We start from the raw sequence: 13,857 nt of genomic DNA on the forward strand, positions 1-13,857 counted from the left end.
AAAAAAGGTCCATTTTTCCTTTGGGCTTCTGACATAGAAAACCATGTTAAGCTTTTCACTTCTGCTAAAAGTTGTCTTTGTTTTTAATACCTGGCTTAACTCAACCTGTAAATTTCCATTTAATGACTGCTAATAAAGGTACAAACCTAAAACCAGATGAAGTGGCACACACATTTAATCCCAGCACTTGGAATACTGAGGCAGAAGTCAGGAGTTTAAGAACAGTCAGGTAGTGGTACACACCTATAATCCCAACAATAGGGAAGATAAGATATGAAGCTCAAGGGCAGCCTAGGCTAAAATTCTAACTTTTTTTTTTTTTAATTCTTTCTTAGAATCCTCACAAGTTCTTTCCTGATGAACGTTTTGGGGATGAAAGTCCGCTCTTGACAATGAGACAGCCTGGGAGATGTCGTGTTAACAGTACCCCTACAGCAGAAACCATGTTTACAGACCTGGACTCTTTTGTGGCCTTCCATCCACCTTTGCCCCCTCCTCCCCCTCCATACCACCCTCCAGCTACCCCAATCCATAACCAGCTCAAAACAGGCTGGAAACCAAGGCCTCCCAGTCATCACCCTTCTCGTTCATTCTCTTACCCCTGCAATCATTCATTGTTTCACTCCAGAACAGCTCCTAAACCTGGCCCCACCCCAGTCTATTTGCCAGGTGTTAAAGTAGCACCTCCCGATTGTACCAACACCACAGGCCTGGGAAGACAGACGGTTGCTGCTGCAGCAGCTGCTGCTGCCGCTTCATCAGCAATAATATCTGAGAAGCAAGTGGTAAGTCTACACTTAGATAACTTTTTCTAAAACAAAGGAGCTATTCCTCCAGCTCCAGGGACCCTGCTGGGACTTAGCAACACCCAGAAGTGTTACTGACTGGAAGCATTCCCTCCAGGGAATGGAAAGGAGAACAAGCACAAATACCTGGGGTGGCTTCCTGATCACTGCCAAGTGAATGTAGTACAGTGATTGAGCAGTGCACATGTATATCCCAGTGTCTGATCCTCTATGCAAGCACTTATGTAGCATCTTCTGTTCGCCTAAGCATTGTGACTGATAAAAGTCCTCATGCATGTCTCCACCTCCAGCCACCTAATCCATCAGATCCATTTTACTCAGTGTTGGTTGCTAGGGCAAGTAGGTGGTAGTTGAGAGAGGGTTTTTCATCTGAGCTTTGAGTTTCTAGAGTTTAGACTTCCTTTTTATGTAATAGATTTGAGAAAAATAACAATGGCTTCTAGTTCCTAGTATTCCATCATGTGCTGTCAGCAGCGTTTGGTAGAGAAAAATAAAATAGCCCCATTGTTGAGTGTTGAGCTAGTATATACCTTGAGTCAGATTATTATCCTTTCCCCTTCTGGGCCCTTCCTCCTTCCTTTCCAATGGCCAAGCCTTATAGTTACAGAAGTTCTATTTTATATTAAGTACAATTCGCTTTAAAGGCTATTTATTAATAATATGTTCACTCATACATTCCTGAATATAGTAGAAAAAATGTAAATGCCCGAATTTTTAATAATAGAAGCTAGGTGGCCCACCCACAGGGTTAGGGTTGCTTGAATTTTGGGAGTTTTGAGGTAGAAAGATGGGTTCAACGTAGAAAATTAAAAAGCTGGGTATAATGGCATGGCTGTAATCCCTGTGCACAAGAAGCAAAGAATGAGGATTGCTGCAAATCCCAGGCCAGCCAGGGCCACATAGTAAAACCCTCTCTCAAAGAACCAAACTAGTGATGTGAGAGGTAAGTAGCTTTGCATTTTAGTCTTCTTGTGCACGCATAAAGACCGAAATTGGGTCGGGCAGTGTTGGCACACGCCTTTAATCTCAGCACTCGGGAGACAAAGCAGGCTGATCTCTGTGAGTTCGAGGCCAGCCTGGTCTACAGGAGCTAGTTCCAGAACAGGTTTCAAAGCAACACAGAAATCCTGTCTCAAAAAAACAAACAGCAACAACAAAATAGCCCCAAGTTGGTTGGGGTTTTTTTTGTTTGTTTTTAATTTTTTTTTTACGTGGATCATTGTTTTACTTGCATATAGTCTGTGTATCACATGCATGCCTGGTGTCAGTGAAGGTAAGGAGAGGGTGTTGGATCCCCCGGAACTGGAATTACAGTTCCACTATGTAGATGCTGGGAATGGAACCCAGGCCCTCTGGAAGAGCAAACAGTGCTCTTAACCACTGAGCCATCTCTCCAACGCCAGACCTGTGTTTAGATCACCAAAGCCCACATAAAAGCCTGGAGGACGTGATAGCCCACTTCTAATTCCAGTCTCAGAAAGTTAAAAAGGGATTCCCCAGAGTAAGACGCTAGCCAGATTAGCCATTATCTCAGAATGGGATAAGATGAAGGAGAGAGAAGAGAGGTGGGGGAAACCTAGTAGGAGAATAAATAAATTATATCTCACCAATACAGGAAAATGTTATATGGTAATCAAGTAATCTCAATTAAGTGACATAATTGTATGTACATCAAATTTTGAGATTAGTACAGATTCATAGGTACAAAGATGGAAAGCTACATAATGCTTTTTTGTTTTGTTTTGTATTGTTTTTGGAGACAGGATTTCTCTGTGGCTTTGGAGCCTGTCCTGGAACTAGCTCTGTAGACCAGGCTGGCCTCGAACTCACAGAGATCCACCTGCCTCTGCCTCCTGAGTGCTGAGATTAAAGGTGTGCGCCACCACCGCCCGGCCAAGCTACATAATGCTAACAGCAATAACCTCTATACAGAAGTGCAGTGGTTTATATTGTTCTTATGCACATATAATTTTGTTTAATTATACTTCGTAATCTTCAAATGATTGAAAAGAAATGTGTTATTTTTTTCTTTTTTATCATTCCCATTTGTTTCTGTTTCAGTGTACACAGCCTGTGCTGAATGATTTGATGCCAGATATTGCCATGGGGGTGTCTACACTGTCACTCAAGGACAGGAGGCTCCCAGAGCTTGCTGCAGACACAGAATTATGTCAGCCAGCTGAAGCAGGACCAGGGCCTCCCCAGCATCTCTCATGTATTCCACAGAGACATACACACACGTCTCGAAAAAAACATCCACTAGAGCAGAAAGCAGATGGTAGAGAAAATCAGCAGGAATACCCAGATCTCTATGACTTCTCAAATGCTGCCTGCAGACCTTCCACTCCTGCTCCTGGCAGGCGCACTCCTTCCCCTTCACATGGTAGATATTTTGGTCCAGACTTGTACAGCCACAATAAGGCATCACCAAATGGCTTAAAGTCAGCTTACCTACCTGGTCAGACCTCTCCTAAAAAACAGGAAGACGCTAGGAGAGAATATCCACTTTCTCCCGATGGGCATCTCCACAAGCAGAAGAGTGAACCAATACGCTTGGATGTTGTTGAGCAGCCTCCCCAGAGGTCAGACTTTCCTTCAGCAGCCTCAGAAAATGCTGGCAATGGTGCAGCTCATGTCAGGGCACGAACTACAGTGGAAACAGACTTGACTTTTGGGCTGACACCTAACAGACCTCCTTCCCATTCTGCATGTAGCTCTGAAGCTCTAGAAGAGCGATCTAGTAGAAGACTGACAGACAGTGAGTCCTTGAGCCATGGAGCTCAGAGAAACACAGATCTGGAAAGGGATGATTCCATAAGCAGAGGAAGGAGGTCACCGAGCAAGCCAGACTTTCTCTACAAAAAGTCTGCCCTCTGAAAGCAGCTTCGAGTCTGTGCCTGAGATGTGAAACATCCTGTTTTATGATGTAACCCAACAACTTACCGGTTTATCGATGCCAGCTCAGTCTCACATTTTATTCTAGTTTCTATGTGTATATATGTTTATTATACATGGCATGAGGGTTACTTTGAATGCTGCATCCGTCTCTTTTGTGTGTAACAGTTGTGTGGGAAGCATCTTAAAGAGAAAGCAAGCTGGCGCTTTCTTCTTTCAGATGACTAATTTTTTTTGCACTTGTACATTTGTTTTATTTGTATTGATTTTATAACAGTGTGTTAAACTTTATTGCCACATTTAAAGGACTGTATTTTCATACTTTTTTGCATTTTATCTATCACCTACCAGTTTCCACGTGCATTGGATTGCACACTAAGATGTATTTTCTTACAAAATAGTTGTGTTTATTTTTTAATTATAGAAATTCCAAAGAACAGCACATCAAACGCTCCTGTCTCTTTCGGTGATTGTTTCAGTTCAGAAATCTTCCTACTCAGTCTCCATAAATCTAATGTCATTCTTTTTTTATAAGTCATGAAAGCCAATCTTCATTCCCCACAGCAGGAGTCCAGTCCAGGTCTTAAAATTTTTAGGTCCAGCAAAGAACAGGAAGGAGAAAAGCCTTGATACCCAGTCTGTGGCTAATGTGTAATCATAGTGCAGACATTGTCAGGGCCCTTGTAGATTCTGGAGTAGAGTTACTCATTCCAAAAGGTCTAAGAAAATTAGACCTTGGTATTAGAAAACAGTAGAGCTGGGCTTGGATAATCCCAGCACTTGGGGGGGGGGGCAGCAGATCAGATGTTCAAGGTCATCTTGGTTTACAAATGAACTGAAGACTAGGCTATGTGAGCCCCTGCCTCAAAAAAAAAAAAGTAGTGGAGATGATGTGTGCACACAGAGCACACTGATGGGCCTGGCTCTTCATGTGACTCACTGTGCTTGGGGAAGTGACTGCCTTTGATTGTCTTGCATTTTGTGGAAAACAAACAAAACCAAAAGGGCTTCGGTCTTATGTATGTCATTTGGTATTTGTAAGCATACATTTTTTTTAATGTTTTCAAAGTATGTCTGGATTTTTGGTATCATATTCAAAGTTGTATGATGCATAGTACTTTACCACCAAAAAACTATTTTGTTTTCAGTAAAACACTACATGTCCTACTTGAACTCCACCGGAGGTGCTGGTTTGGCATTTTCTGAATTACTGAGCACATGGGGATTTTCACAATCCTTTCCCTTGGAAGGGTAGTATGTGAGCTAAGGACTGCTTTTGGATTTGTCTTATTTTGTTCTTTCTTACTCTCCGATGTAAATATATTGTTATTTAAGTTTTTAATCACTTCGGCATCATTTGGACATTCACTTTGTATTTTATAAACACACATAACCGTAGCACTTAGAAGAAAAGAAACTTCCTGAACATTCTTTGTGGAGAAGGAATTTGGGAACATCTTTTCTGTGTGTGTACATACAATTAGGAATCATTCACACTCGAAAACTATGCAGGGCTAGGGAGCACGAGCTACCGTATAAATGAATTACACGCACTTTGAAGTAAGTAGGTTTCTATTAGGTATTGGCAACTCTGATCTCTCCTGAAACTGTAGTTTCTCATGGTCTTTTCCCACTTTACCCTGTGGATATACACTCAGGAATGATCTGACACTTAAACAGTCCTAACAATAGATAATCTCACAAATGGGAAGGTGCCCATCTCTGTATACCCCGGCAATCGCTGCCACTAGTTCTGTTGCCTGGCTAGTTAGCTGCTGCTCGTGCATCCGCTGACTGTGGCTGACCCTGGTGATGGAATCCTGAGCTCAAGGCTTGCACAGGGCAGGCACATCTGCTGTAAGGTGGGCTTACATCGCCTTTAAGGCTCTTCTTTCCTAAAGTCAGAAACCCACAGGGCTCTGCTCACTTTTTAAGAGTTAGTGTCTTTTGAAGCACAGTATCAGATAGCAGAAGCAAAAAGCAATTCTGTTCTGTTCCTCCCCTGTGTGTCTGGGACCTATTGACAGGAATTATTTTATACAGTTTGGGATTTTTCCAGATCAGACTGTATTTTGCAGATAACTGCAGAGAGAAGCAAGCGCACCTAAAGCTTTCTCACCTCTTGACAGGTTTTGTTTTTCTACATTTTAGGACCATTTGTATCACACTTCATTTTCCTGAAAATTCATTAAATGTGCTTTCCTATCCACACTTGTAATTATAAAAAATTAGTAGATACTGTTCATAGTATTATTTAATTTATAATGTTTGTTTTTAGTGACTTAGTAAATTACCTGGCCAAACTGTGTGCATACAGGAAAATCTTGCTTTAATCTGTGGGATTGTGGAATGGTGTGACTTTCAGAAGATAAATAAACAAATGTGGTTTTGTGTGTGATAGGATAGGTGTTAGTGGGATGTTAGACTCTGTGCCTCTGGCTGTGAACTCATCTATGAAGTTTTTTTTAATGCTGTACTTAAAAATGTGAAGTCTGGGTAGGGTCAGTCTCAGAAAAGAAGGTATTTATGTATTATAAAACAATAGGCCACAGGAACTGGCATTTTTCTTAGGATAGAAATTTATTAAGAACCAAAATCCCAGATCTCCTTTTGAGGCCAGGGACAATCAGGCCATTTGGACAATCACCATTCCAGTCCCTCTGAGTGCTGAGGCTGGAGAACCACTGCTTAGGTTCTCAAGATGCTGTTGATCCTTTTCTTGTATTTTTGTTTTAGTTCTGAAATTTTGAAAAATAACTTACATTTAAAGTCGCCTGTTGCTCATAAGGAGAAAAATTAAAATCATCTAAAACATAAATCCTAATATACCATCTCCCTTTTACACCCCCATTGACTTTATTTCTGAGTGTCATCCCTAGGTCCAAGCTGGCCTAGTGTTTTAGTGACATATTGAGCTTTTAGGGCTTACTGGATTAATTATATTTGTCTTTCTGTACCTCTTATGAACTAAACCTAATTCTTGATTTCTGCTTCCTCATTGGCTGTCCTCTGGCTTTAGGGCTTTTTGTTTTGAACATTTATCATTGCATCATCTTTCCTTGCTTGTTGAAGTTGACACAACCCTTGTACATTGGATGAAGCTGATGCTACAGCACGCAATGGAAGCCGGTGAATGCCATGTGGTGCCAGCTGGGCCGAAGCTGACCTCTCAGGTGCTTTCTCTGGAGTTGAGGATCAACACTCCCAGTGTCTACAGCAAAGGAGATTTGTCTTCATAGTACTGAACTTGCCTTTTAAGGGAAAAATACATTTCACGAAATTTGCATAAGGCCATTGTTTTACAGTGATAAGGCATCCATGTGTTTCTTAGGGCTGAGTTAAGCTCTTTGTAGTCAATAGACTATTATTGCCGCAGTGATGGGTGCTATTCCCGGGTCTGCAGTGGTTCACAATGTCTTACCATGTAGTTACTTTCAAGCCTCATTCAGATAATCTTGCTAAGAGCTATTCTGCACGCCCTAGAGGTGTTTTACTATCTTCTCTCAACACTGCTGTGTGAACAGTGCTCTGTAAAGTGTGTTATTTTGTCCCATCAGTTGTGCTAGTTTTCGTGTGGTTATTGTCTGAGCAAGTCTTTTGATTTTGTTTTCCCTAAAAAATACATATCCATGACTGTACCAATCTTCCATATTCAGAATATTATAATGCTGCAGCCATTTCTATAGAATGACTGTTTGCAAGTTTGTGTCTTGGAAATATCTTCTACTTGTGTGTTTATGTGAGCTCTGAGATCAGATAAGCTCTGGAAGAGACCTCGGGTGAACCTGCACATGACTGCAGGTTCTCTGGGTAGGCCCCAGGGAATTCTGCTCTTAGATGGGGCGGCTGAAAGCCCAAGGTTCCTGAGCTCCCCTTGCCATGTATGTGCCACATCTGGCCTCCACCACCGAGTTTCTTGTGGTTGTGCTGTTAATGGTAGAGTCAAGTGCCTTCAATGCTAAAGGCTCAGAAATCTTTCTTAAACTGATTTCATGTCCTATGCAAGTGTTTTCTACAACCTGCATAACCAGTACTTTGTAAGACTTGTTTACGCTTCAATTGTACATAGTGTTTTTTAAAGAAATATATAGTATTTTTATTTAGGTACCTCCAAACTTGAACTCGTCTGTGTGAAGCATTGTAAACGATACATTTCTCTTTTGAGTACCATCACAATTGTACAGAGGTTTTCACTGGTTCTATTTTTCTACTGTTACTGATAAGCATGTAACACTGACTATCCTACATATAGTTGGCATTTCAAATAAATGGCTTGTATAGAACCTGTGGAGTTGGACCTAGTCTGTTCTAGCAGTACAGCATGCAATCTTTTTTTAATAATTTAACTTTATTTTATGTGCATTGGTGTGAAAGTATCAGATCCCCTGGGACTGGAGTTACAGACACATGTAAGCTGCCATGGGGAGGGGGGTGCTGGGAATTGAACCTAGGTCCTCTGGAAGAACAACCAGTGCTCTTAACCACTGAATCTCTCCAGCCCCCAGCATGTAGTCTTTATCTACAGATGTGGTTGTGCCCCTTGAGGGTAGAATCTGGAGGCTTTCTTGATTTTCTGTCTCATGTTTTCAAATTTTCAGAAACATCATGATGGTGGTAGTTGTTTCCTTGGAAAGTATTTTGATTCATCAACTTACTTATATTTCACCCAGGACATTTTTTGAGAGACTTCATTGTACAAATTGGAGCAGTGATCTGAAGAGGAAGTTCCACCCATGTGTACCAGGCACCTGGAGTAGGATCAAGACATAACTTTGACATTTTAACTTCCGGGATGGGAAGACTTGGCAGAGTGACCTTTATAAAGATAGAAGACTATTGCTAGGACCAGGGGAACCAAAGCAGGGCTGAGGAGGGCGGAGCCTGGGGGTGGCAAGGGCTGTGCACACATGAGGGCTCTGGGACTCCGCCTTACCCTTCTTGGACAGGCAAAAGGTTTTGAGATTGGCCCTAATGCCTGTTTCTTTTTTTTTTAAATATTTATTTATTATGTATACAATATTATTTCTGTGTGTATGTCTACAGGCCAGAAGAGGGCACCAGACCCCATTACAGATGGTTGTGAGCCACCATGTGGTTGCTGGGAATTGAACTCAGGACCTTTGGAAGAGCAGGCAATGCTCTTAACCTCTGAGCCATCTCTCCAGCTCCCTAATGCCTGTTTCAAATGTCAAAGTTGCCACAAGCTTTAGCAGAAGATGGAGATGGGGGGAGGGAGGAGTTTTAGCCAGACTTTCCAACAGTGGGAGAGGCTCAGGAATACTGCAGAGACCCAACTGAGAGGGTTCAGGTACAAATTTGCAGTGTTTTGTGATTTGGTAACTTGGTAGGCAAGGAAGGCAGGGAGGGTCTCATCTAGAGGAAAGCAAACTGAGTATTGTAGTCATATTAATTTGGCCAGTAGTTCTAAGCAGTAGCTAAGAAGTATATTTAGGTGGAAACTCAGGAAGAATGGTCCACATACATATATTGCATGACTAAGGGGAACACTGGAAGGAAGATGAAAGATAAGGGGGAGGACCCCACCTTCCTAGGTCCTTTAAAGGAGACTCGCTGGCCCAGGGCCCCTACAAGCAGAAAGGAAACCTGCAGTGTGGTACTCAGAAGGCCCAGCCAAGGGAGCTACAGGAAATGTGGTCCTCAGAATAAAAGTGCATTGTGAAGAAGAGAATGAGAAATACATAGATGTATGTGACAATTCTCAAGAGTGCTTACAGGACTACCACTGAAAGGGACCCTGGTACTACAAGGTAGTGAGCCCCCATGTCAGTGCTAGCAGTTGAACCTGGGTCCTCTGAAATAGTAGCCAGTGCCCTTAACCACTGAGCCATCTGTCTGTTCACTTAAGAGTTCTTCCTTCTCCATACTAATTTCTTCAAGTTCAGAAGTCAGCAATTTTTCCTTCTAAAATGGTTTTCATTTCTGTTTTTTTGTTTTGTTTTGTTTTGTTTCAAGGGTATGGCAGGGGCTAGAGAGAGGCTCAAAGGTTGAGAGCACTGGCTGTTCTTCCATAGGTTCTGAGTTCAATTCCCAGCAACCACATGGGCTCACAGCCATCTGTAATGAGATCTGGTGTCCTCTTCTGGTGTGTAGGCATAGGATGCAGGCAGAACATTGTATGCATAATAAATAAATATCCCGAACCTTGGGGGAAAATATTGGCAGTCTTGTGATACCCAGAAGCTAGTATTCCACAGCATTCCAAGAATGGGGTATCCCTGCACCTTGGAGGGGTACTATAGATGTCTTATTTAGTGGCCATGCAATGGCCACTGATTGTCAGCTCTTTGAGAATTATGGATCTCTATAGCAACTGACAGCAACCCTCATCTATGACCAGAAGCCTAAGTACTTGAGAGGCAATTTGCCAGGCACACCATGTTACTACTGCCCGTCTGCCACTGTTCCTTGTCCCAGATGCCTGGCACATCACTGGTCCTTGGTTTCCAGACTACCATCCCCTACTACAATTACTTGAGACCCTTGGTAATTTCTAGGGTTTGGGTCCCTTTGCTTAGTCCTCCTATCCAGATTGCCAGTAGCTTGATGCATTTCCTGGCTACCCCCATGGACCACATGCACAAGGCCCCCAGACTCCTCTCCCCAAGTTTTCTTGTAGTTTACACTACTCATGCAGATTTGAGAGGTGTGTTCTGACAGAAAGGGTAAAAGTAGGTTGCAGGGTTCTGCCTTCCCATCTGCCAAACATATTAACTACCCAACATTCCCAATGGCCTGACACTGATCGTGTCATTGGGATTTCTTAGGAGCCCTGGCCAGTCTTAACGTTCCAGCCTGACCACTCCCTCGGGCATACGATGCTTGTCTTCCTGTGAAGTCTCCCCAGTAGCCTGAGCCACATCCTGTGGACAGCCTCGGATTTAGGATTCTAGTGACATCTCAAAACAGTGGAGAACTATGAAACCTGGTGTGCAAGTATGCTAGTGACCGCTGCTGGCTTGTGGTAGAGCTGGGAGGAAGGGGAGGCCAGGATGCTCTGGCAGAAGAGCCTCCATAGGTAAGGTTCATCGGAGAACCCTTATGGGACACTTTCTCTGCAGCGTACTGATCATGCTGCCTAGGGCAAAGCACCCAACCCCAGCTTCCTCATCCCCAATGTGGTTTACTTAATAAGCACTGGTTATAGACTTGACATGTGGGTCTCACCCTTCTGCTCACCCTTCATGATAAACCATCTTTTCCCTGCCCTCAGGAGAAGGGGACCATGTTGCACTCTCCTGAAATTCCTCACTGTGCAGTCTCTCCAGCTACATAAATATCTTCCATTTCTGGAATATTCTATTTGATATAATGTTTCCCAGATGTCTGCGGTGAAAACAACTGTTCTTCCCATTTCTCTGTTTTCTGATAGACCTACCAAAGACTCTGGGGATTCCCCAATTAGTCAGCGAGTAATGACCCCAGAGAGGTCCTAGAGTCTCCTGCCCCTCCTCAGTGTATCTGGTATTATGTTCTTAGCACCCTGTAGTCAGCCCCTGTGCTTGTCATTCTTGCTCTCCTGAAGTCCTGGGTTCAGGTAAAATGCTCCATCCCTCCTACCCCCACCTCAGCCTCCCAGGCCTCTCCAGCCTTCCATTTTCCTCTTGCCCTAACTGAGGTAAGGGTCTTATGTCTCACTTCCCAGCGCTCTCTGGGAAGTGGACTTTCTTTTTTTTTTTAAACTTATTTATTTATTATGTATACAATATTCTTTCTGCGTGTATGCCTGAAGGCCAGAAGAGGGCACCAGACCTCATTACAGATGGTTGTGAGCCACCATGTGGTTGCTGGGAATTGAACTCAGGACCTTTGGAAGAGCAGGCAACGCTCTTAACCGCTGAGCCATCTCTCCAGCCCCCAGGAAGTAGACTTTCTTATACTGACTGGGATGCAGGAAGGGCATCAGGTGGTGGCTGGCCCCTAATCCCACACCTTGTAGTTATCCTCCTTACTTACAGTCACCTCCCCCCACCCTGCCACTTCCTTCACACACTGAAGGCCTGGCTTCAGCCTCTCTCATGTCCTCCCATTCCAAGCCCTGATGGCCACAGCGGGAACAGCCATTTCCCCAAGGGCTCCACCTTGACCTGTTCGCTCCCTCCTACTCTCAGCCCACTTGTCTTAGGTAGGGTTTCTATTGCTGGGAAGAGACATATGACCATCGCAACTCTTAAAAAGGAAAACATTTAATTGGGTTGGCTTACATTTTCAGAGGGTTAGTCCGTTATCATCATGGGACAACGTGGTGCTGGAGAAATAGCCAAGTGTCCGACATCTTGGCTTGCAGGCAACAAGAAGTAAACTGTCTCACTGGGTGTGGCTTGAGCATATATGGGACCTCAAAGCCCGCCTCCACAGTGACACACTTCCTCCGACACGCCTTACCTCCTAATACTGCCACTTCCTTTTGGGGCCATTTTCTTTCACCACACCATGCCCTCCTCCTGTTAGTGACGCCTTCTCAAGTTCTCCGTTTAATACTCCCCTTTAACTTCTGTGGAGCTGACTTCCATCCTCTTCCTGTCCCCTCCAGGACAGCTGTCAGTCACTTCCTGTCTCTGGCCTTTGAGCTGCAAGTGATTGACAACATCTGTCTCATGTGCTGAACTCAGCTATGGGAGACTGAAGAAAGCCCCACAGCTACGACGTCCCCCAACCCAGAGCAACTTCAGAGATCTTCTCCTGTGTAGCCTCCAGCTCAGTCATCCCCTGGCCTTTGCAGGAGACAGATGCCTTTCTGGGTCTGCAGCCAGCCCCGTCTTCTTCCAGGGCATCCCCTCTGATGCACTCCAGCCGTCTGCTCACAGTTCCTGCTTCTCTTGGTTCCCATGAGTCCTGCAGCTGTCCTTCCCTCGCGCCTCCACAGCTCCTCAATGTCATTGTGATCACCTGTGCCCTGCACCCCACCTCTCTCATCTGTCCTCTGCCCTACCACACTTCCATCCCCTGCCACTAGGGAGCCCTCCTGCCCTGAGCACCGTGCCATCTTCCCCTCACTAGCTAGGGAGGCTCTGCCAGCGGGTCTTATCTGGAGCTTTAGAGCAGGTCCACGACCCGGAGAAGGCTACCTCATCCAGTCAGCTTCCTCAGAGAACATGGAGGCCCATCTGTCTTAGCTCTTAGTCTCATTTGTCAGTTTAGAGATTATTGAATCTCAATAGGCCTGTTCCCTCTTACCTCTGCCTGCCACCAGACACCATGACGCCCACAGCTCTGTGGCACTGCCCTGCTTTCCTTCCATCTCATTAACCACTTCCCCAGCCTGCCTCTAGCACCCATGTTGGTGTTGGTTGTCTGGCGTCTACCCAGGCCCTTTCATCCTCACTTTTCATGTGGCTCAATATGGGCTAGAGGCTCCTCATTTCAACGGCTTCAACGACCATGGAGGCTGCTACCTACAAATTCTATCCCGCCTCAACCTGTGCCCTTAAACCCTATTACATAGGGCTGGGGAGATGGCTCAGTGGTTAAGAGCACTGCCTGTTCTTCCAGATGGACCCAGGTTCAATTCCCAGCACCCACATGGCAGCTCACAACTGTCTATAATTCCAGTTCCAGGGGACCCAACACCCATGGCAAAACACAAATACACATAAAATAAATTTTGGTCAAAGACTTTGTTAGGGTCTTTATCCTATCTTATACCCAAGAGTCAACAGCCCCTTGTGAGTCATGACCTGGCTTAGCCCCCACCAGGTACTTGAGTTGCCAGTCACTTCAGCAGTCCTCAGGGGCCATAGCCTTCTGTGAGTCCCTTCCCTTGCTCTGCGGAGTGACAGCTGTGGTCAGAGAAGCCACAGTTCTGCAGGTGAGGAGTCTCCCAAGACATGGGAGGTCTGTAAAGAAACTGTTACCCTGTAGGTGGCCCTTCGGGTCATTTGAAAACACTGTGTGCTTCTTGTGCCTTTGTATGGTGGAGTGGTGACGACATCAGCGACCCTGACTTTCAGGGAATAGTTGTGGACACCCTTCCTTCCAATTGTGTCACCTAGACAGCATCCCCCAGTCACTGAACTGATTTCCTTTCAGGTCCTACTGACACTTTGCTCCCTGGGCCGTGGTAGAACAGGACGTTGCTCACTTGCTCTCTACCAGGTACCCAGTCCAAAGCACAACCATGAGGGCATAGACACCCCAG

The 13,857-nt window shown here is 44.6% G+C and overlaps 1 protein-coding gene across 2 annotated transcripts in view; it reads left to right on the forward strand.

Moving 5' to 3' along the window:
• The window catches only part of Btbd7 (BTB domain containing 7), an 82,857-nt gene extending 74,879 nt beyond the window's left edge, over positions 1-7,978 (forward strand). The window contains exons 10-11 of one of the 2 annotated variants that reach the window (XM_041633124.1): positions 336-785; positions 2,868-7,978. In XM_041633124.1, coding sequence (XP_041489058.1) covers positions 336-785; positions 2,868-3,683 — 1,266 coding nt within the window. In that variant the 3' untranslated portion in view covers positions 3,684-7,978. Of the gene's footprint in view, positions 1-335; positions 786-2,867 lie in introns of those variants that run through there. The other variant, XM_041633125.1, reaches the window with a different exon arrangement.
• Positions 7,979-13,857: the final 5,879 nt, after the last annotated feature.

The sequence above is a fragment of the Microtus oregoni genome, unplaced genomic scaffold (assembly GCF_018167655.1).
Source record: "Microtus oregoni isolate MIOR12 unplaced genomic scaffold, Mior012 000043F_ref0000047, whole genome shotgun sequence".
NCBI classification, from domain to species: Eukaryota; Metazoa; Chordata; class Mammalia; order Rodentia; family Cricetidae; genus Microtus; species Microtus oregoni.